The 20,787-nt window shown below is 48.0% G+C and overlaps 1 protein-coding gene across 4 annotated transcripts; it reads right to left on the reverse strand.

Annotated features, from left to right (window-relative positions):
* Nucleotides 1–302: 302 nt before the first annotated feature.
* On the reverse strand, nt 303–19,291 carry LOC125081230 (C-C chemokine receptor type 5). 4 transcript variants are annotated; one of them, XM_047695782.1, is made up of 3 exons: nt 19,129–19,256; nt 15,008–15,237; nt 303–3,187 (listed from the first exon to the last, which is right to left on the reverse strand). In XM_047695782.1, exons 2-3 carry the CDS (start codon nt 15,224–15,226, stop codon nt 2,273–2,275), a joined length of 1,134 nt encoding a protein of 377 aa, XP_047551738.1. In that variant the 5' UTR covers nt 15,227–15,237; nt 19,129–19,256; the 3' UTR covers nt 303–2,272. The 4 variants fall into 4 exon arrangements, with proteins under 4 accessions (XP_047551738.1, XP_047551747.1, XP_047551757.1 ...); XM_047695791.1 differs by lacking the exon at nt 19,129–19,256 and adding an exon at nt 17,030–17,113; XM_047695801.1 differs by lacking the exons at nt 15,008–15,237; nt 19,129–19,256 and adding exons at nt 4,859–5,004; nt 9,725–9,805 and having other exon boundaries at nt 303–3,342.
* Between the last annotated feature and the right edge of the window lie 1,496 nt (nt 19,292–20,787).

The raw sequence follows: 20,787 nt of genomic DNA on the forward strand, positions 1-20,787 counted from the left end.
TAAACACACATCGATTTTCCGGGTTTTAAAAATGCATCAGGTCTTTGGCTCTTGTAGTAGAATTAAATTAGAAGTTTAAAAGGTTTCCAGTGTCCATTGCCCAGAAACACAACCCTGAGAGGCTGTAGTTTCAAACACATTATTCTGGCAATCTGACTCAGGGAGGGGGGCAACGTCTACAGATATTTAGAAAGAAGTGTAATTCTCTGTGTGTGTGTACCTATGGAATTTTCCCAAACCAACTACTTTCAAAGTTTTGTAAGCTAGGCTTCCCTTGACTGAGATAACAAGAGTACGATCAGTCATTTTAGAGGGCGGCTTTTATTGGGTAAGGATTTTCTTACAAGCAATTTGTAACTTTCCATAGACACAAGATTCTCAGATATGTAGGATATATACATACACATACACCAAGATACAGAATGTCTTTGAGTTGACCCAGAGGCTAGGGTCATAGGATACTGATGCCCTTGAAGCAACCTTCAGAGTGTCTCTGGGTGCTTCCCGGTTGCCACCCATGCTCTCAAGTTTCGTCTTTCAGAGCTTGAGAAAAATCCGTAGCACCTCTTACTATTCTGACACCTTTACCCTTGAGTGACTCTTACTCCTTTACGTTCCATCGCCTCATCCCTCCCAAATGGTCTCAGCCATTTCCCAGATCCAAAACTATCTCAGGCAGGTACAAAATAATAAAAGTTGCAGCTCAGAACAGTCATGACTGTCTCTCTGACATGAAAAGATCCTTTAGTGTTTGGGGACAATGGAGAAGTTGGCTGGAAGGAGCGTCTAAAGTTGCCACACTCAGCCTGAAACACAAAGGTCCGGAAGTGGTGCTTTCTGTGGCTGATCAAGCTGGAGGCGGGCTGTTTTCAAATGAATCTGTCCCTTCTGCCCTCTGCCTATGGAGAGGTGAATCCAGGAGACAATGTTGAAGCTGTGGTATGCCCCGGGAGGGCAGAGATGTACTCATTCGGGCTCCCCTCCCTGGCCCAGGGTCTCTTAGCTCAGTGCTTAGAAAGCTCTTCTTGATAGGTTCATTAACTATGTAATCAGTCCTCACCTGAATGTTCCTGTGTTCCTGGACCTCAAGCTCAGGTGTTCCTAAGTCAAGTGTTTCCAAGCCTCCTGGAGATGCCCCGTTGTTGAAACTGGGCTGGGAAGGACAGCTGTCAGGGCAGGAGCAGCCACGGAGAGACAGCCCAGGTTTTGTCTACAGAGGGCTGTGTTTAAGGTCACGAAACCAGACTCTTCCTCTTCCACAAGCCCCTCCTGCTTTTGACCCAAACCTCATCCCCTTCCCATGCTTGAAGTCTTCCTTAGGGCATCTCTCCAGTCTGCATGCTTGATGCCTGGAGGTTCTGTATGTCTTCCCTCTGCCTCTTACCTCCAACCCAAATCCATCCTAAGTTCTCCTGACTCTCAGCCTACATGCTGTGAAAATACTCTCTGCTTCCCATCCCTGGTGCCTGGACCTACACAGATGTCCCCTCACCTCGCCTGCGTGTCATTGACCTCCCTGCCTTAAATGCTCACTTTTCCAGAACATCCTTTGGCCATGCAATGAGCTCACTGCAACAGTGGCCAGGGCCCTCCTTGCTCTGGCTTTGACAACTGGTGCTGTGTACACTCTCCACGGTCCGGGCTCACCCTGCCTTTCCCAGCCCACGCCAAGCTTCCCATTGCCGCCGAGCCACTCCTCAGGTCTGGGGTCTGTAGCTTGGAACTCACTTTCCCTCCCCACTCCCAGCAGAGGATCTCCTTCTCACTGAAGATGCTCTCCCCGTTCTCACCTGGTCCTGAACATCTGTGGATCTTACCAACCACACCTTGGAGGGCAGATCACACTTGGAAGACGTCCTTTCTTAACCGATCATGACAAGGACCTGCTTTAAGCACGTTTGCAATCTGCCCCTCTTGCCTCCGGCAGGTGAGAAACTATCCAATACGTTTCTTGATTAATTTTGGTGTTCCTGTTCAGGTTAACCACAGTCAAGAATCAGCAATTCTCCAATGATTTTTTTTTTTTTAAATAATGAACTTCCGCAGTGAAGGGAGAGTGTGCCAATGAGTTGATGTGTGTAGAGCGGAGATGGGAAGGTCGCTGTCATCAGCATATATCGATTTGGCTCTCCGGAAGTGACGGCTTCCAATGATCCAATGTACTTAAAAGAGATGCCAGATGGATGGATGAATCGTAGCCCTTCTATGACAGCACCTTCCTTTTCAAAAGAACCACTCCCACCCCCAGGCTGTGTACAAAGACAAGTCCAGGTCATAAGCCGACAGAGATCTCCTGCTCCCCGGTGGATCGAGTGTAAACCGAGCTTGCCCTGTCGGACACGTCTCCCAGGAAGACGGGGCAGTGTTTGCAGAAGTGTCTGGCGATGTGCTTTCGGAAGAACTTTAAGAGGTAGTTTCTGAACTTCTCCCCCACGAAGGCGTAGATGATGGGGTTGATGCAACAGTGTGTCATCCCAAGGGTCTCCGTCACCTGCATGGCTTGGTCCAGCCTGTTGGAGCTGCTGCAATTATTCAGGCCGAAGGACTCCTGGAAGGTGCTCAGGAGAAGCACGATGTTGTAGGGAGCCCAGAAAAGAAAGTAAACAATCACGATCACGAAAATGAGCCTCACCGCCTTGTGCCTCTTCTTTTCGTTTCGGCACCGAAGCAGGGTCTTGAGGATGGCCGAGTAGCAGATGACCATGACGAGCAGGGGCAGGACCAGACCCAAGATGGTCATCTTTAACGTCAGGAAGTTCTTCCAGAAATGGTAATGAGTGGGTGGGAAATGAGGGCTGCAGGTCAGGCGAGACCTCTCCTTCTGGGATCTGGTGAAGATGATCCCGGGAAGAGAGGCGAACACGGCCACCACCCAGGTGACCCCGCTCGTCACCACCCCAAAGGTGACTGTCCTGGCCTTTACGGCAAACACGGCGTGGACGATCGCCAGGTACCTGTCAATGGTCAGGAGGATGATGAAGAAGATGCCCGTGTAGAAGCCTACGTAGTAGAGCCCTGTCAAAATCTGACACAGCCTATTTCCAAAGACCCACTGGTCCGCGGCGTAGTGGGCCCAGAAGGGGATGGTGAGAAGGAAGAGCAGGTCGGAGATGGCCAGATTGAGCAGGTAGATGTCAGTCATGCTCTTCAGTCTTTTGCAGTTGATGAGGATGAGGACGACCAGCATGTTACCCACGAAACCAAAGATGAACACCAGAGAGTAGAGCGGAGGAAGAAGTCTGGCTGCGATTTGTCTCACGTCGGTCTTCTGACAGGGCTCTGACATCCCGTAATCAATGTCATAGTATGGAGTCGGCGTGGAGTCATTCATTTTGCTCGACCCTGGGAATTAAGAAAAAGTGCTCCTTTATTCAGCCCTAGAATGTTCTGAGCGGTCCACCATGAGCACAAACTGTCTTAGACCTCCACAGGCTTTCAACATTGGTGCCTCGATTTCCACATTTAACTGAGTTCCCTTTTGTGGCCAAAACAAAGGACTTTTGCAGGAAAGGGAAGGCTTGCCGCTGGTGTCTCTGCTCGCTAGACGGAGAGCATGACTCCCCGGGAAATTCACAAAACCGTCATCTAACCAAATAAGATCTGGTGCCCCGTGGCCATGTGGAGAGAAGGCAGCTTTGATCACAATTTCAAGAAACTGACTCGGGTGCCGTCTCACACTGTCTGACGATCTACTGTGCTGTAGCTGCCGTTCCCCAGAGGATGAGCTTACATAGAGCATTCACAGAGTGCTAGTAACCATGAACGGCTCCCCAGGGCACTCTGTGGGCCAGCGCTGTTCTGAACTTCGCACCCATTCATTCGTTTAATCCTCAAGGTCACCGTAGGAGTCAGGTCATGTTATTGCCCCATGTTGCTGATGAGAACCTCAAAGCACAGAGAGGCTGAGTAACTTGCACAAAGACACACAGCTAGGAAACAACTGACTTGGAAGGCAGGCAGCCTGTGCTCTTATCCACCAGCTACCCTGGTCTCTCGCTTCTTGGTGAGAGAACTAGAACTTGGCATCGCCAGGTTGGTGTTGCAATACAGTCAGCACGAGATGGGCTGAAGCCCGAGTCCCCTGAGAAGGTCATGGGAGCTAGCAGCCAGCTGTAAAATCTAGACTCCTATTCTCACTTTTGCTCTCACATTGCCTTGCCTGGTCAATTTCAGTTCCATTGCTTCATTGAGAAATTTCTTTAATCCATATGGGTCTTAAACCTCCTGGATCTCAGATTAGGCAGTGGGAGGAGCACACAGAAATGTTCCCCTTAAATTCTGAGCCAGAACAAAAATTGTTACACTAAATGTGCTGTGGAACTGATTATTAAAGGGAAACTTAATTTGATATTTGTAATATGACATTAATTGGACAATGTTTACCTTCCCTTTTTGGGGGGCGAAAAACAAACAGAAGAGTTAGACTTAGATACAATTTCTGTTTGGAAACACATTCAGAGGGCATCCCATCCCGGGGAGGGGGAGGGGATTTTCAGTTCCTCTTACCCGATTATAATCTATAATCTGGGCCAAGATTCTGGCCAAGAATCACCTCTTTTGAAAAGCTTTCTTTTGAAAGGTGAAGCTTCTTTCCTTTTTTTTTTCTCTTTCATTCTTCCTTCCTTTCTTTCTAGTATTGATCCCTTACAATCTTTCATTCACAATCGTGTTTTGTATCTTCGATATTATCACAATCTGAAACTCATTCTAAATTCTAACTCTTTTCTTCTCTCAAAGATTATGTTTCAAGATAGCTCTAGGAGCACCTGGTGTTTGTCTAATGGGTTTCCTCTAAGCCCTTTTACTCATCACAGAAGCAGAGCTAACTAACAGGCAAAGTGACTGAAAGGTGACTTACCAAGAGGGTTCTCGTAGGGGGACGGATGTCTCAGCTCCTCTGACCAGCTGAGCTGTGCAAATCAAACATATAGGCAGCATAAAAGTAGGAAATGCACAGTTTCTAGTGAAAGGGGGGAGGCGGAGTTTAGTGAATAAGTATATTGCCTGGGAGAAAAAAAAGAAAAAAAAATCAGAGAACAGTTCTTCTTTTTCAGCTGAACTTGAAATAGGTTGCAGTCTAGATGTCTGGCCTGAGCGCTTATTCATGGGTTTCGCGGATTACACTTACGTCTTTTGTTTTCTGTTCATCCAACTACACAGAAACTGTTAGAAAATAGGATTGAAGGATATTAGAACTAGAAGAACATTCGCGTTTATGGAGTCAAAATCCCTCATTTTCCCGAAAGAAATTGCTGCTTCGGAGGCCCATGATTTATCTGTAGAAGACCACAGGGCTTATCCATGGCAAGGCGAAAATGGGAGAGATTCTGATTCTCTTACTATTTGTCCTCAATCAAAGCCACTGAAGCCAACTTGAAATTGAGGGGGGAATGCTTCCCATGAATCCCGTGGTCCCCATTACCCATTTCCCCCGTCCCCTGTGCTTTTCCCACCTCACCCCCATCCACACCCTGTACTATTTTTCTCTGGAAATGAAAACAACTGATTGTCTAATGGGCTTTACTTGTGGATTCATCTGTGAGCTAAACCTGTTGCCCATCTTCCTTGGGTTTGGGTATGTCCTGGGGTTCGTCATTAGGAATCTCCTCCACCTAGTTACTACGTGGCAGCCCTCAAACCAGCAAGCGTTCATGACTGCCTGCACTCTGCCAGATACATAGACAGCAGAGATCCTGCCTCCAAGGACACAGTCTATCTGCGGCTCTGAGAAGTTGTCCACATAAAATGAGCAATAATTGGTCACCTAGGGTCAGGTTCAGGAGTATATGACAATCCCATATGCAGTCACAGAGAGCTTTCTTGGTGGTTGGTTACTTATCTGAAAACCTCAACTGTTGACTTCGGGAGCTGAACACACAGGGGACAGCACCCTGAGCCTCAAGAGCGTTCTCTGGGGTCTTCCACTTCCTCCACTATAGAATCAGAAGCTTCAGCTTGTGGTCTAAGAAAGGGCGGAGACCCCAGACCTGTGGAGGCAGCCTCACACAGGGCTAAGCACATGACCTCCGCAGCCAGACCTCCGGAGCTTGAAGCCCCGCCCTACCCTCTGCTTTCCGATCCGTGCAATGGGCTGAATAATGGGTTTGTGGGGAGGGGCACACGAGGCAGCCGCACCCAGAATTTAGCACATAATATCCACACGGGAAACATCAAACTCCTACCTACTCATTCTGTGATCCTTTCCTAGGGAGAGTTTATTTGATAACATTTTAATGAAATTTGCTCCCGGGGCCCTTGTCTAGAGCAGAGTCTCAGCGGCCTAGGGGTGAAGCCAGGGGTGAAGCAGGGTCATGAAGCTAGGGACTGGTGCTTGGAGAATAGACTAGAAGGAGGTGATGGCTGGGACAGCCATAAAAGCACAGAGATAGCCCAGCAATCAGTAACCACGCACCCAGGGCCATGCTCTTGTGTTACAACAGAGCCCAGCAATTGGTAATTGTAACCAGGACAGTGAATCATGAAAAAAAAAATTCTTCAAGTTCATCCTGTGTGTGCAAGTCAGGAGGCAATGATTAAGAACCTGCCTCTGCAGACATACTCCAGGGGTAAGTCCCAAGCTTCATCGTTTGTCACTTGGCTCTGAACAAGATTTTGAAAGTCCCCAAGCCTTATCTGTAAAATGGGGGAAAAAACCAAACCCCAAATCACAAACCTATTTGTGGTCAAGATCAAATGATATAACAAGAATGGGGTGCTTCGCAGATATTGGCCCTCCATGGGCTATGTGGTCAAGATCAAATGATATAACAAGAATGGGGTGCTTCGCAGATATTGGCCCTCCATGGGCTATGTAACGAGGCCTTATATTTTACGAAAATATGGGTTCACAAAATGGGTAGCAAATAGATCAATATAAAATTTTGCAGAAAGCAGGAGGCATCAATAGTCTTGGTCCTCCGAAGAGCAGCCTTGTGTTCACGGCTGGTAACGTGTGTGTGTGTGTGTGTGTGTGTGTGTGTAGAACTCTCAGCTGCTCCTGGATAAATGTTACATTTCTGTAATGTTGCATTACTGTCACCACCCGAGCTGGGGCTTCTCCCTGTGAAGTTCTGCGTGTCCGTCATCCAGGCGGCGGAGGCTGTGACGGGTGCTCGCCCCCGGAGGGCAGTATGGAGTAGTGGTACAGGCTTGGAGTCCCCACTCCCACCCCACCCCACCAGTGTGCCCTTGGCAAGATACTTCCTCTCTCTGAGCTTCCATATCATCATCTGGGGAATGACATGCTAGACCCTGGGGGTCCCGAAGGCAGCTCCCCCATTGAATACCGGATGACTCTATGGCCACACTGGTTTGGACAATACACATTTGGAGGGGAAAACAGGGGGAGGATTCATAGAACATGGAAGCCCAGCTTAGTGGGTGTCATGGCTTTCAGATTTCTGGGTTCAGAGAGGGATTCAGGTCACCTCTCGGGGTGAGGCTCCATCCCAAGGAGTTACAAGGAAGTGAGGACCCACAGGAACTTCTTCAGCCTTGAATCAAGGAAACATTTCTTTTTTTTTTTTTTTTAAAGATTTTATTTATTTATTTGACAGAGAGATCACAAGTAGGCAGAGAGGCAGGCAGAGAGAGAGGAGGAAGCAGGCTCCCTGCCGAGCAGAGAGCCCGATGCGGGGCTCGATCCCAGGACTCTGAGATCATGACCTGAGCCGAAGGCAGCGGCTTAACCCACTGAGCCACCCAGGCGCCCCATCAAGGAAACATTTCTGTCTGTCATACCGTGACTGAGTTTCATGGTCTCGGATTCTCTTTGGCCCTGTTTGCAAGGCTCTTGTTCTCCTGGGGATGACATTCAGACTTCCCATGAGAAATGATCCTTTGACCTGTTTGTCACTCTGGACTTGATGCTCATAATGGAGGGCATCTTGAGTGCGCCCTCCTTTCGGGGAGTTGGCCGGCCTTTGAAATAGTTGGTGTCCAGGCATTGAATCCAGGTTGGGTGGACGGCTCTGCTCCCGCTGCCCCATGCAACTCTTCACTCTAGATGCTGAGCAACTGCCAGGGGCTAGGGAAACGCAGGTTCCTCTCCTTGGGTTCAGAGGGTCAGCCTTATAAGCCCAGCTCCTGTCACCTGCCACACAACAGCTCACACACACATAGTTCCTTCCTCCCTTCCTCCCTTCCTCCCTTCCTCCCTCCCTTCCTCTCTCCCTGCCTCCCTTCCTCTTTCTTTTTATGGCAGTCTAATTTAGATGCAGCAAAATCCGCTAGTCCTAGGTGCACAACTTTGTCAAGTTTTGACATGTATATACCCACATAACCACCCCTCCCCAACCGAGATGATACAGCATCATCCTAACACCCCAGAAAGTGCCCTTGCACCACACCCACTTGACTTTGGGTCACTTTAAGGGCCACTTGACTTTGGTTACCATGGACCATCACCTGCCTCTCCTTTAAATTCATATAAATGGAAACATAGATGCTATCCTCTTCTGTGTCTGGCTTCTTTTGTTCAGTATAATGCCATAACCATATTTGCCAGAGTTCCATTATTAGACGTTCAGGCTCTTTCCATCCATCGCTATTATGGACCACCTGTTCTTAGTGTGGCTGCCAGTGCCCTGATATCCCCACCAAGGAGGATGTTTCCAGTGTCCCCAAAGCCACCTTCACCAAGAAAGTCCAAGAATCCCCATAGTTTTCAAAGAAAGAGGAAAAATCCTTCCCTACCACCTGTGTGTCTTAGCAATGATGCTAGGGTCCCATGACTCCCAACACTGCTTCACCTTTGGTCCCAGATACACTTCGTGGTGAGTGGGGCTGGGGGTCATTACACTGTCCTCTCAACCTCTGATGTCTCTGTCCTTCTGGTCCTTCCCAGAATGACCCCCTTCCCAGTGCCTGCACCACATTTCCCATGCCCTGTGCAAATCATCACACCACATGGACACTTGCAGACTTTCTACCTCCTTGCTTAGCAGATATGTCCAGATGTGGTGGCAACCCTTTAACTCAGCTGGGAAGTTTGCTTTATGAATTTTGGGTATTTTTTTCGAGTCAGTGCCCAGACATGGTGCTCATACAGTGTAGTGCACTGATGAAGGTATGTAATAGGCCCACTGTGACTTTAGATTGGATCACACCTGCACCTCTGTCTTCAGCTGTATGCAAAACAGGATATCATACAGGACTTTTCCTGTTGCCCCAGAACTGGCAGTTATGGCCTGAGGCTGAGGGCAGAGAGGTGTTAAGTACCTTACAGTTCTAAGGAAAACCACTGACACCTGGGGTCACACATCTTCCTAGGGGGCTTCCTAGACTGACAGAATCAGCTCTGTGCCCCTGGTTGCCATGCCAACTCATCACACCCTTGTCCTGCAAGGAGACAGATTTGAGCAGGAAAGGTTGTAGAAATGGGTGGGCTTGATGGGGAGGTGAAAGGGAGGGGTTCTCTCCTCAAAGCCAAGGGCGGGGATTCTGAGAAAACCATGTGAGGAATGGGAGCTTGCAAGAAGGGGAGGCTGACACCTCCTTCCTGGGTGGGGGATCTTCTAGATAGCAGGTCAGCTGAGCAGGAGAAGAGGGGATTGGAGAGAGGAGATGGTGGAGATGGGACATAGCAGTGAGGCAGCAAGGAGGTCCCAAGGATGTGAGATCACAAACATAGTGTCAAAGTGACACCTGCCCAAGACATTTCCAATCTCAGGCACTCACTAGACCCAGGGCCAGCCCTCCCCTAAATTCACAGAGGTCAGCTTACCAGCCCAGAGGCCTCTTCTCTCTGACAAGCTTCCTCTTGGTGGCTCTTGGTGGCCCTTACTGCTGCTGACTAATCAACCCTGAAGCCATTTCATTTTGTTAAGGAAATCTTAATAATGAGAAGAAGGCAAAGCAGAGAAGGATGGGTCTGGGTGGCTCACTCCCAGGAGGCGGCAGAGCGTCATGGAGGACGACACGGGGTGGGCCCTCTGCCAAGTCCCCAATTCCACCAGAGGTCTTAAGACACCCATCCCTGGGAACGATGACCTTCCCTGGCAGCTGCTTGACTCAAATAGCCCACTCAAACGTTCTTCTTGGGATAAAGAAGACTGGGTTTCCACATCTAGAAATGGAGAGAGTCAGCAGCTTTTAAGTAGTGGTTTCTTTGGTGGCAATAAAATTCTACTGTATCTATGACTTCCATGTTGTGGGACTATCATTGAGTTGGTGACTCTCTCCTCTGGGCTCTCAGAACATTTCACATATAGCTCTACTTCTGTGCTCTGTACAGTGCCTGCTGATTCACAAACACCCCATTCTCTACCCTTCTTCCCCTCCCCAGTCCCTCCACTTAAAGGGCTCTCAGACCATGGGAATTAACACACCCTATCTTCATGTACCTACTCCGGACTGGTGCACGGTAGATCCTCAAGGGGGTTTGCTGCATTGAATTCCATGATGGAATAAGAAACGGATACTTTCCCGAATTTTAGATGTACTAATTAGCCTTTGTGCTTCTTGGTAAACATCTGCCACAGCTCAGTGACTTAAAACAGCAAGTGTGGACTTCTTGTTCCTATGACGTGTGGCTCCTGTGTGTGGCTGGGGTCTGGCTCTGTTCTCTGTGTCTTCTTGCTCGCATGGCATGGCACCTGCTGTGGCCTGGGAGGGACCTTCCAGTGGCCGAGCAGGGAGAGCCAGAGGCTCAGCCCAACCACTTCTGTCACTCTGTGTGGTGGAACCAGGTGGCACTTCTGCTCACTTTTCATGGTCGAGCCTCCCGTGGATGGAAGGGGGGCACCTAACACTCTAAGTCATAAGTCACACCACAAGGACAGGCGTGTGTGGGAAGGAGTGAAAAGTGGCAAAGAGTAAGACAATCTACCACACCACAGAATAACAAAGCGGGCAGGCTTTTTTAAAAAAATTATTATTATGTTTAGAACCCTAAACATACCATCTACCCCCCCACCCCCTTAGCAGATTTTTAAAATGTACAATACAGTATTGTATCAACAGGTACAATGTTATAAGCAGATGTTTGGAACTTCTCATCTTGCACAACTGAAATTATATGCACATCAATAAACATATAAAGAAAAGGCGGTGTGTACATGCAATGGAATATTTCATTCGCCCTTACACAAAGGAGTTCCTGCCATATGCAAAACCATGGGTGAGCCTTGGGGACATAGAAGGACAAATGCTACATGGTTCTCCTTACATGAGGTACCTAAAATAGTCAGAATCATGGATGAAAAGAGTAGAATGGTGATTGCCAGAGGCTGGGTTGGGGAGGGGAGGAGAAAACAGGGAGTTGCTAATCAGATAGTTTTTCAAACAGCAATGTAGTTAGAGCATTAATTCTTTTTCCAAATCATAGCTTAAAAAGTCAATATTTATGGTCTCCCTGATATGAGGAAGTTGAGAGGCAACGTGGCGGGGAGGGTTGGGGGGTGGGAAAGGAATAAATGACTCACGATGGGATCAGGAGGGAGACAAACCATAAGAAACTCTTTTTTTTTTAAAGATTTTATTTATTTATTTGACAGAGAAAGATCACAAGTAGACGGAGAGGCAGGCAGAGAGAGAGAGGGAAGCAGGCAGAGAGCCCAATGCGGGACTCGATCCCAGGGACCTGAGATCATGACCTGAGCCGAAGGCAGCGGCTTAACCCACTGAGCCACCCAGGCGCCCCCATAAGAAACTCTTAATCTCACAAAACAAACTGAGGGTTGCTGGGGGGGGGGGAGGGGGGTGTGGAGAGGGGGGTGGGGTTATGGGCATTGGGGAGGGTATGTGGTATGGTGAGTGCTGTGAAGTGTGTAAACCTGGCGATTCACAGACCTGTACCCCTGGGGCTAATAATACATGATATGTTAATAAAAAAATCCCCAATATTTACATTTCATCATCCAAACCAAATTTCATGTATTCATGAGGATACTACAAATATCGGAAGGCAAAGCTTGCTCTCCCCACCCCAAACACACGCACTTCTTTCTGAAACCTTCTTGGCCATGAACCAGGAAAGGAAAACGTTGTCACTTAGAGCTCCTGAGCTGCCAGGTTCCAGAAACCCTGTGTTTCCTGCTTGTGCCAGATCAGAAATGCACTGGGTCACACGTGTGCACATTCTTGGCTCGCCCAAGATAAAAATCTTTGCTGACTTAAGTGAGCCAACTCCTCTCCTTTGTAAATTGGGTTTAAAAATTCGATTAGGGGCCAGGGTGACTTAGGAGTTCCCACTCCAAACCGGACAGTTGGAACATGAATGACATTTGCAGAGCACGGAAGGATTTGAACACGATCAAACCCATGACTTCCTAGACTTCATAATGATATGGGATTTGTGGCTGCAAGGCTGTGAGAATAAAGACCCAGTTGAGATGCTGCCTGTGGGGTGTGTGCTGTGATTGAAATGGTAGGAGTTAGACGTTACATCACCATGAGCTCGTAAGCCCATAGCCCAGACCCCGGACTCCCCGATCAACAACTGTTCATGCTGAATTGGTAGCCTCCCAAACATACCACAGGCTCCAATGATCTAAGCTCAAAACCAGAATTCTCTCTGTGACTAATACAGTATTTTCAGGATTGACCTACTAGGCAACTCTTAAAATGATATTCTGCCCCATTTGCAAGTTACAGTTCCAGCTTTACTTTTCTTTTTACTTTATTATTATTGTTATTTTTACATATGCGAACTCTATGCCTGGACCCAAAAATGAGGAGCTGGAAGGTACACTTTCTCCCAATCCTTCTAGAGTCTTCCTTGTGTAGGTTGACCCAATCTGGCCGGTTAGATCCCAAGATTCACAGGCTGGGGTAAGACTTCTAAGGCAAGGGCCTCTGTCATGTCTCCCGGCCCCTTCTCTGTCCTGGAGACACACCCCAGGACTCCCACCGGTTGCTCCCCATCTCCTGAGCACACGGAGGAGTTCTGGCTGCACCGTTTTCTACTCCCCAAGGCTACTCTCCTGGACCTCCATGAGCTGGTTCTGGGGAAGGGCAATCTTTTGGGCAAGAGTGATATGATGACATCTGGGGGTTGAAGGGGGAGCAGGTGGGGCCAGGGCAGCAGGGACAGGTAACAAGAAGATAAGCACAATCAGATCCAAAGACTTGAGGCCTCTACAGGTTCTGACATATCCTTCCTGGTCTTTCCTCCTAGTTGATTCTGGAAACATCACTGTGGGGGCGGGGCAGTGGGTGGCAGGGTGGGGGGGCCGGGGGGGAGGGGCTTACACGGTCTCCCAAGCTCTTGCTCCTGCCTTCCTGATGCAGGGTCATACATCTTCATGCCTTCTCCCTATCCCTACCTGCAAAACTTTCCTTTCCCTGCCCAGACCGAACGAGGGTTTTTATTTTTCATCTCATTATAGACGACACAGACTATATAAACAGACATGTTCATGCGTTTTTACATAGCGGGAATGTGGCTTACAACACACGTGAACAGTGGGGCATAATATTTAAGAGATTTCCAGTGCAGGCTGCGTGGTTGTCATGGATAGATGGCAAATTAGTAAAAATGTGTCATGTACTTACACGGGAGAGGTGATCGGACCCAAAAGAAGCTCTCAGAGGGTTCTTGGGGTTCCCAAGCTCTCCCTGAGCCGGTGGGGCCTTCCAGGTTAATATCAGTGGGAGGCAGGGCTGGGGGTAGCACAACTATCTGGCTGGACCAACGAAGACCTTCCTTTCCTCCTCACCCAGGCTCAGTCATGCCTACACCTACCACCTCCTGGCACTTAGCCCTGACCCCACGCCCCCTCACGCCATCCACTGTGCCCACTCGCCCCCCTCCCCCCTCCAGCTGAGCCCCTGTCCAAAGGGATAGCATTGCAGAGCTACTGAAGCGAAGGTGAAGGCTGGGAGAAGTGCATAAGTATTTTCCAGATGTGGCATTTTTCAGGAACTGGGAGGAGCTCATTGGAGAAGTCCTGGTCTCTACCCACAGTTGTTCTGGACTATCCCCTGAGTGTGAGTTGGCTACCCAGGGAGGGACAAAGTCTGTCTTGGTGCCCATGACCCTGAGGTTCCTGGGCACTCACCTCAGAAGCTCACAGGCCTCCCTTCTTCAACAGACCTTTGAGGCTTTATTATCATAAACCGATTGCCGTCCCCCATCAAAAACAAGAAGCAAGCTGCTACTCCTCTACAAGCCAACTGAGACCTCCTGTTCCCCCGTGGAAGGTGTGTATGTGGAACTCACTCGATCCGCGGGCTCCCCATAGAAGACTGGGCACTGTTTGCAGAGGTGTTTGGCGATGTGCTTTCGGAAGAACACGGAGAGGTACCTTCTGAACTTCTCTCCCACGAAGGCATAGATGATGGGGTTGACACAACAGTGCGTCATCCCAAGGGTCTCCGTCACCTGCATGATTTGGTCCAGCTGACTGGTGCTCTGACAGTTGCTCACATTAAAGGATTCCTGGAAGGTGCTCAGGAGAAGCACGATGTTGTTGGGAGCCCAGAAAAGAAAGTAAACAATCATGATCACAAAAATGAGCTTCACTGCTTTGTGCCTCTTCTTTTCATTTCGGCACCGAAGCAGGGTCTTGAGGATGGCCGAGTAGCAGATGACCATGACGAGCAAGGGCAGGACCAGGCCCAAGAGGCTCCTCATGATTGTATGGAAATTCTTCCATGCTTTTGGAAATTGAGAGCTGCACAAGGTAATATTATGCTCCTTTTCCAGTCCCCCGAAGACGATCCCGGGGAGAGCAGCGAAGACGGCCACCGCCCAGGTGACTCCACTTGTCAACACCCCAAAGGTGACCGTCCTGGCCTTTAATGCAAACACAGCGTGGACGATCGCCAGGTACCTGTCGATGGTCAAGAGGATGATGAAGAAGTTTCCTCCAAAATACCCAACGTGATACAGCCCGGTAAATGACTTACACATCACCTCCCCCAAGAGCCACCCGTGCACGGCATAGTAGGCCCAGAACGGGATAGTGAGAAGGAAGAGCAGGTCGGAGATGGCCAGATTGAGCAGGTAGATGTCAGTCATGCTCTTCAGCCTTTTGCAGTTGATGAGGATGAGGACAACCAGCATGTTGCCCACGAAACCAAAGATGAACACCAGCGAGTAGAGCGGAGGCAGGAGCCCAACTACAGTCTGTCTCACATTGTCCTTCAGACAGGGCAAGCTGTAATCATAGTCATAATTGGTGGTGGGTTCTTCATTGCTGGCCTGGATATTGGATGTAAACAGAGAATGCGACGTGGGCTGCGCGCTGTAGCCGGCCTGGGCAAATGTGCCATTGTCATCCATCTTTCTCCGTGCTGTAATCAGAGAACAAAATGATAGCATGCCACGTAACCCTGCAGTCCCTACGCTTAAAAAGATCCTCGCTCTGGATCAGTGATGGCCTGGTCTTTGTCTCTGCTTTGCAACTGTGTCCTGGAAAGCTCCTATGCTGGCTGATCACTTCCCTTTATTCCTGGGAGCAGACGCTAGCTGTCTCCCCACCAGCCGTTTCTCAACACCCTGGGCCTTCCCAGAGGACCGGACTCTCATGGTACAGTTCCCTGTGCCCCTCTGCCTCTTCTGCAGGTGAGGTGGTGGAGGGGTTGGGGAGCATGTGGGCCGGTGACCCATTCCCGGAAGGCGACGAGGAAGGGCATTCTGCAAGCAGGCCTCTGAGAATGCTTTTCCCCCACCAAGAGAGATGCAGCAGAAACCCGGGCCTGCACCCTCCACTTCTGGAGCCTGTCTTGTGAAGGCTTGGTGTTTGGGACCCTGAATGAAAGATTCAGAATGGAGCAAAACCAGGCAGAGTCCCAACGCCACCAAGTCATAAGCCCAACCTTGAACTGCTTATGAACTGCTCAACGCATTTTCTAATTTCTTGTGATTTGAAAAGTAATAAGCCCTTGTTTTTAAGCTACTGTGAGTTCCATGTTCTGTTACTTGCAGCCAAACGCCTTCTAACTAGCTCTCAACTCTCTGCCTCCACCTCCCCGCCAAAGCTTCCTGGGTGAGGTTGCCATGACAACCCAACTACCAAATGCCCCGGCTCTGCTTCAGCTTCATCCTCGATGAGTGTTGGATCCTTCTGCTAAGTTCTCCCGTTTAAAACTCATTTGCCTTCTGGGAGGTGCGTGCCTACCTCGTGCCTCCTTATCCACTTGCTTCGTTGGTGTCTCCTTCCCCTGCCCACCCTGGGAGAACCCCCAGGCAGGATCCTTGGCTGCCATGTCTTTTCCTGCCACCTGTTTATTCTCGACCCCAAGTTCTTGCTGAGTTGTGTTGTCTAATCTCGGGTTTTAGGCGCCCTGAATGCCAACGCATCCCGATGCTCTGCCTTCTACCTCTACGTCTTTCAACCTCTACGTCTTTCAACCTCTACCTTACCACCTTTCAACCTCTATGTCTCAGAGCTGAATTTCCCATTGCCTCCTGCATGGCTCCCCATGGGTTTACCTATTCAACCAGCATTTACTGAGCACTTACAGTGAGCTGAACTCTGTTCTATACTACTGTCCTTATCATTGTCATGTGAATTCTACCTCATAAACACCTCCAGGCTCAGCTCCTCTGCACCTCGATCAGCTGCACTGTCTTGGCTTAGACCGTCCCTATTTCCATCATTGTTGTGGTCTTGCCTTGCTTGCAGATTATTCCTGACCATGCTCCCTTTCAACCTGTCTTCCCCAAGGCTAGCAATGGGATCGTGTGCTTCTCAACTGAAAACCGCAGTCCTACACATTGTAGGTGGTGGGACCTCAAAGGCAATGCTCAGACCATTCGTCAGTCTTTTCTGTCTTTCTTTCTTTCTTTCCTTTTTTTTTTAAAAAAGATTTTATTTTATTTATTTGACACACACAGAGAGAGCACACAAGTAGGCAGAGCAGCCGGCAGAGGGAGAGGGAGAAACGGACTTCCCGCTGAGCAGGGAGCCTGATGCGGGGCTCGATCGCAGGACTCTGGGATCATGACCTGAGCCCAAGGCAGATGCTTAACCCACTGAGCCACCCAGACGCCCCTCATCAGTCTTTTCTATGCTCACTTCTCAAACCCCAGGTCCTGTGCTCCCACCCCATCCGTCTTCCATCCATTTCCCTGCAAATTTACCTGCTTCAGTGGTTTTGCATAAGCTTGCCCTCTGCCTAGAACGTCTGGTGAATTCCTAGTCTTCTGCCAGTACTTCTTGCTCAAACTCCCCTTCTCTGTGAAGCCAAACCTCCTCTGCTAACAAATCACTCCCATCACCTCATAACATATGCCTCTAAACAAGCCCTTATCACACGATCTCCCACACGCCGTTCGCCCCTTGAAGTCCAGATCATGTTTCTGTTTCCAGCTCTGACAATATAGCATCTGGCTAAAGGAGGCACCAATAAATGTTAATTGAAGAAATTCATGAAAGTCTTTATACTGAGTATAACATCTAACATCATTAGACTTGATTCTCAAGAATTTTTTTTTGTTTTTCTTTTCCTGGTAGTAACTGTGAATTGGTTTTTATCTTTGTACACACCTTATTCTTCAATTTCTCTTATGATCCATACATTTCATAGACCTTGCATTTCACTAAGCCAGAGTCTCGGAAATCTGCTGCCACTAAAGAAGACTTCTAATCAAGCTCCCGGGGGATGGGGAGGAGAATGTACCCACCTCAAGAATTACATCTATGATCATTAATTGAATGCTCCTTAAGCTTCAGGTGCTGCGTTAAATACTGTGCATGAATTAGTTTAATATTTGCAAAGCTTTTGTGAGCAAGTATTTTTATATCTTACAAGTGAAGAAATTCAAAATTTAAGCATGGGCAAGTTAAAAGACTTTACTAAATTCACAAAACAGGTAATAGCGGAGCTGGATTTTGAACCTGGGGCTATTCTGTGACGAAAGACCCCAGGAGCTCCTATCTCCAGGCTGGGAGAGCAGAGGTGGACATGGAATAGGTAATGATTTTCTAGGTAGGCATGGAGCCTTGCACTTCTTTGGCATGTAGACTTACATGCCACACATTCACCTCCATGAGCATGTCCCACATACACATGCAGAAGTGTGAGCATGTGTACATGTGAACACACACACCCAAATAAGCTCCACAAGGGTCAAGAACTTTGTCTTGCAATGAAGTATCTTGGTGCCCCAGAGCCCGATCTGGCACTTAAATCCTGCTAAATAAATATCATTTCTGTAAGTGAGTGACAGAGATCTAGCAGGCTGCAAGGTGCCAGAAAACACAATGGCCCACTGTGGACTAGCTCTGGGGTAATCCAGTGGGAGACCCGTATAAAAACTAAGATACTGGGGATCCTTGCACAGAGCCCCTTATGTGCAGCACACCCTTGGGGCTGTTCTGTAACCAGCCACAGGACTGGCCTCCTCATCTGGATTGGGAAGTGTGGACTGGACCGGTGTTTCTCAAATGCTGGGCTTTGGATCACACAAGAAGTCTGTCAGTCAGAAATGCACGCTCAGACCCTCTGGTGATTCAGATCGGGGGTTGGGTGGGGTGGGGAAAGGGTAGGGCTCGAGGGGGCCAATTGCCCTGACCACTTCCACCGTGTGTTCTCTCCACATTGCTGTTTACTTGCACTGGCTTCTCAACTACCAGCCACCTCCTCCTCCACGACTTCTCCCCAGTCACTCCTGCACACCTAGCTCCTGGCACAGCAGATGCTTGTGAGGTGTCACTTTCAAGTGTCAGGACACATCCTGAATTGATTAAAAGTTGCCACTCAGAAAAAGAGATTCCTCACTTCAGCCCCTGTGGGCTCCTGAAGTGAGGCAAGAGGCCCAATTTGGTTCAGGGCTTGAACCATCATGTATACAGACTGTGAAGGGGGAGGGGCAATATTTGGGATAGAAAGTTCCAGCTCTTTAAAGCCCTAGGGGGCTGGGAGGGGTGGAGTGAGAGGAGCAGCAGCTGAGAGAAGCCTGAGAGTCCTTACACTTTGTGACTGTCTTCTTTAGTACTCTGTCCTCTCACGTGAGCCCCGTGGGGTGGTCTTACCCTGCTCTGCACTTGTTCACTGCCACCTGGGTCTCTTCAACATTTATGGTGCAGACACCACCCTCCAGACTTTTCTTCTCCAACACCATCCCCCAAGGTACTAAGCTATGCAACCTTCAGGATGCTCCCAGGCCCTGCATCTCCAGTGTTGGGATGCTTTGAGCCCATGATTCATAAAGGAATGGAAAAAACACCCACAACTCACCGGCAAATGGCTTCTCCCAAGTGGCACAGGAGGGTCAGGCTTCTCAGCAACTGAACCAAACAGATCTGGAGGTAGAAACTTGGTGTGCAGAAGTAGGAAATAATATTTCCTGCAGAAGAGGAAGGCGGAGATAAAACAGCAAGTAATGGTAAAGATTTGAAAAAAAAAAAAAAAAGAATGATATAGTTCTTCTTTTCCAGCCAGGAACATTGTACACTAGGTTGAGGTCTCCAGAGTAATATTAATTTTGAAATCTTACTTATGCAACCATGAGTGTGAGTCAGGCAAACCCTGTACATCTGCTCCTCTATCTAACGACTCTGGGCTTCTTTATCTTGTGGGTCTCTATATCTGGCAATCTTCTCTCTTCTGCCAGTGATAATTTGCATGAAATGAGCACAACAGAACTCCATTTTCCAGAGGATAAATGCTAACAGCAGAGCTGTTGGTGATGGTGGAGAAAACAGAATGAGTTTTATGACCATGCACACTGTTGACATTATGGAATTGGGATCTAATTGGAATTTTTCTTTTTCTTCTTCTTCTTCTTCTTTTTTTTTTTTTTTGTGATGTTTACTAAAAGGGAATGCAAAATGGTCTCTTGTATGAGATGTCCTTAGCAAGAAGGGCCTCAGTTATTATAGGTTCCACTCCCCAGAAAGAAGTTTTTCTAAAAGAAAACACCAAGGAGATTCAGGGAGGATGGTGGCATAGGAAGCACCAGAAATCTCTCTCCCCACCCAGACAACTGCCCTGACAGAATCTGTCTGATCTAACTATTCTGGAATCTACTGAAGGCCTGCAACTGTTAAGAGGAGGCTTGGAAGATCAATCGCAGTTAACTTTGGTCAATTTCAGGTTTTGACACAGTAGCCGCTACCCATCCCCCACAACCTCGTCTTGACACATGATATATAAAAGTACTTCTGCAACACCAACAACCAAAAGAGGTGAGCCATACAAGATCAGAGTTTTGTGTGTTGTTAAGCTGTGTGATATTAAGCTGGTATAAATTGAAATTAAAATGTTCTAATTATGCTACCCCCCCCCATGGTAACCACAAAGAAAATAGCTTTAGAACAGACACAAAAGGAAATAAAAGTGAATTTAAGCATTTTATTACAACACACACACACACACACAAGAAGACAGTAGTGCAGAAAACGAGGGACAAAAAAACCATAAGTATGCATATAGGAAAAAAAATGGCAAAATGACAGAATTAAGTCCCTTGTTATCAGTAATTACTTTAAATGTAAATGCATTAAATTCTCCAATCAAAAGATAGAGAATAGTAGAATGAATAACAAAACAAAATATGTTCTAACTATATGTTATCAACAAAAGACTAATTTTTGATCCAAACACACAAATATATTGAAAGTGAAAGGATGGAGAAAATATTAACTAAAAGATGTGAAACAAAAGAGATGACTATACTAAGATCAGACAAAATAGACTTTAAGTCGAAAAAGTTTACAAGACACAAAGACAGATATTACTTATTAATAAATGGCTCAATACAGCCAGAAGATACAACAATTGCAAACATTTACACCTAGTGACAGATCATCAAAATATATGAAGCAAAAACTGACAGGACTGAAGGGGGGAAACAGACAGTTGCACAATAATAGTTGGAGATTTCAAAACCACATT

The sequence above is a fragment of the Lutra lutra genome, chromosome 1, assembly GCF_902655055.1.
Source record: "Lutra lutra chromosome 1, mLutLut1.2, whole genome shotgun sequence".
In the NCBI taxonomy this organism is placed as follows: Eukaryota; Metazoa; Chordata; class Mammalia; order Carnivora; family Mustelidae; genus Lutra; species Lutra lutra.

Bases quoted from the DNA above. Each gene is read 5' to 3' on its own strand.
- LOC125081230 (XM_047695782.1), bottom strand. From the start codon at position 15,226: ATGGATGACAATGGCACATTTGCCCAGGCCGGCTACAGCGCGCAGCCC. The intron at 3,188-15,007 runs ATGCTGGTTGTC...TTCGTGGGTAAC, and splicing joins TCTTTGGTTTCGTGGGCAAC to ATGCTGGTCGTCCTCATCCT.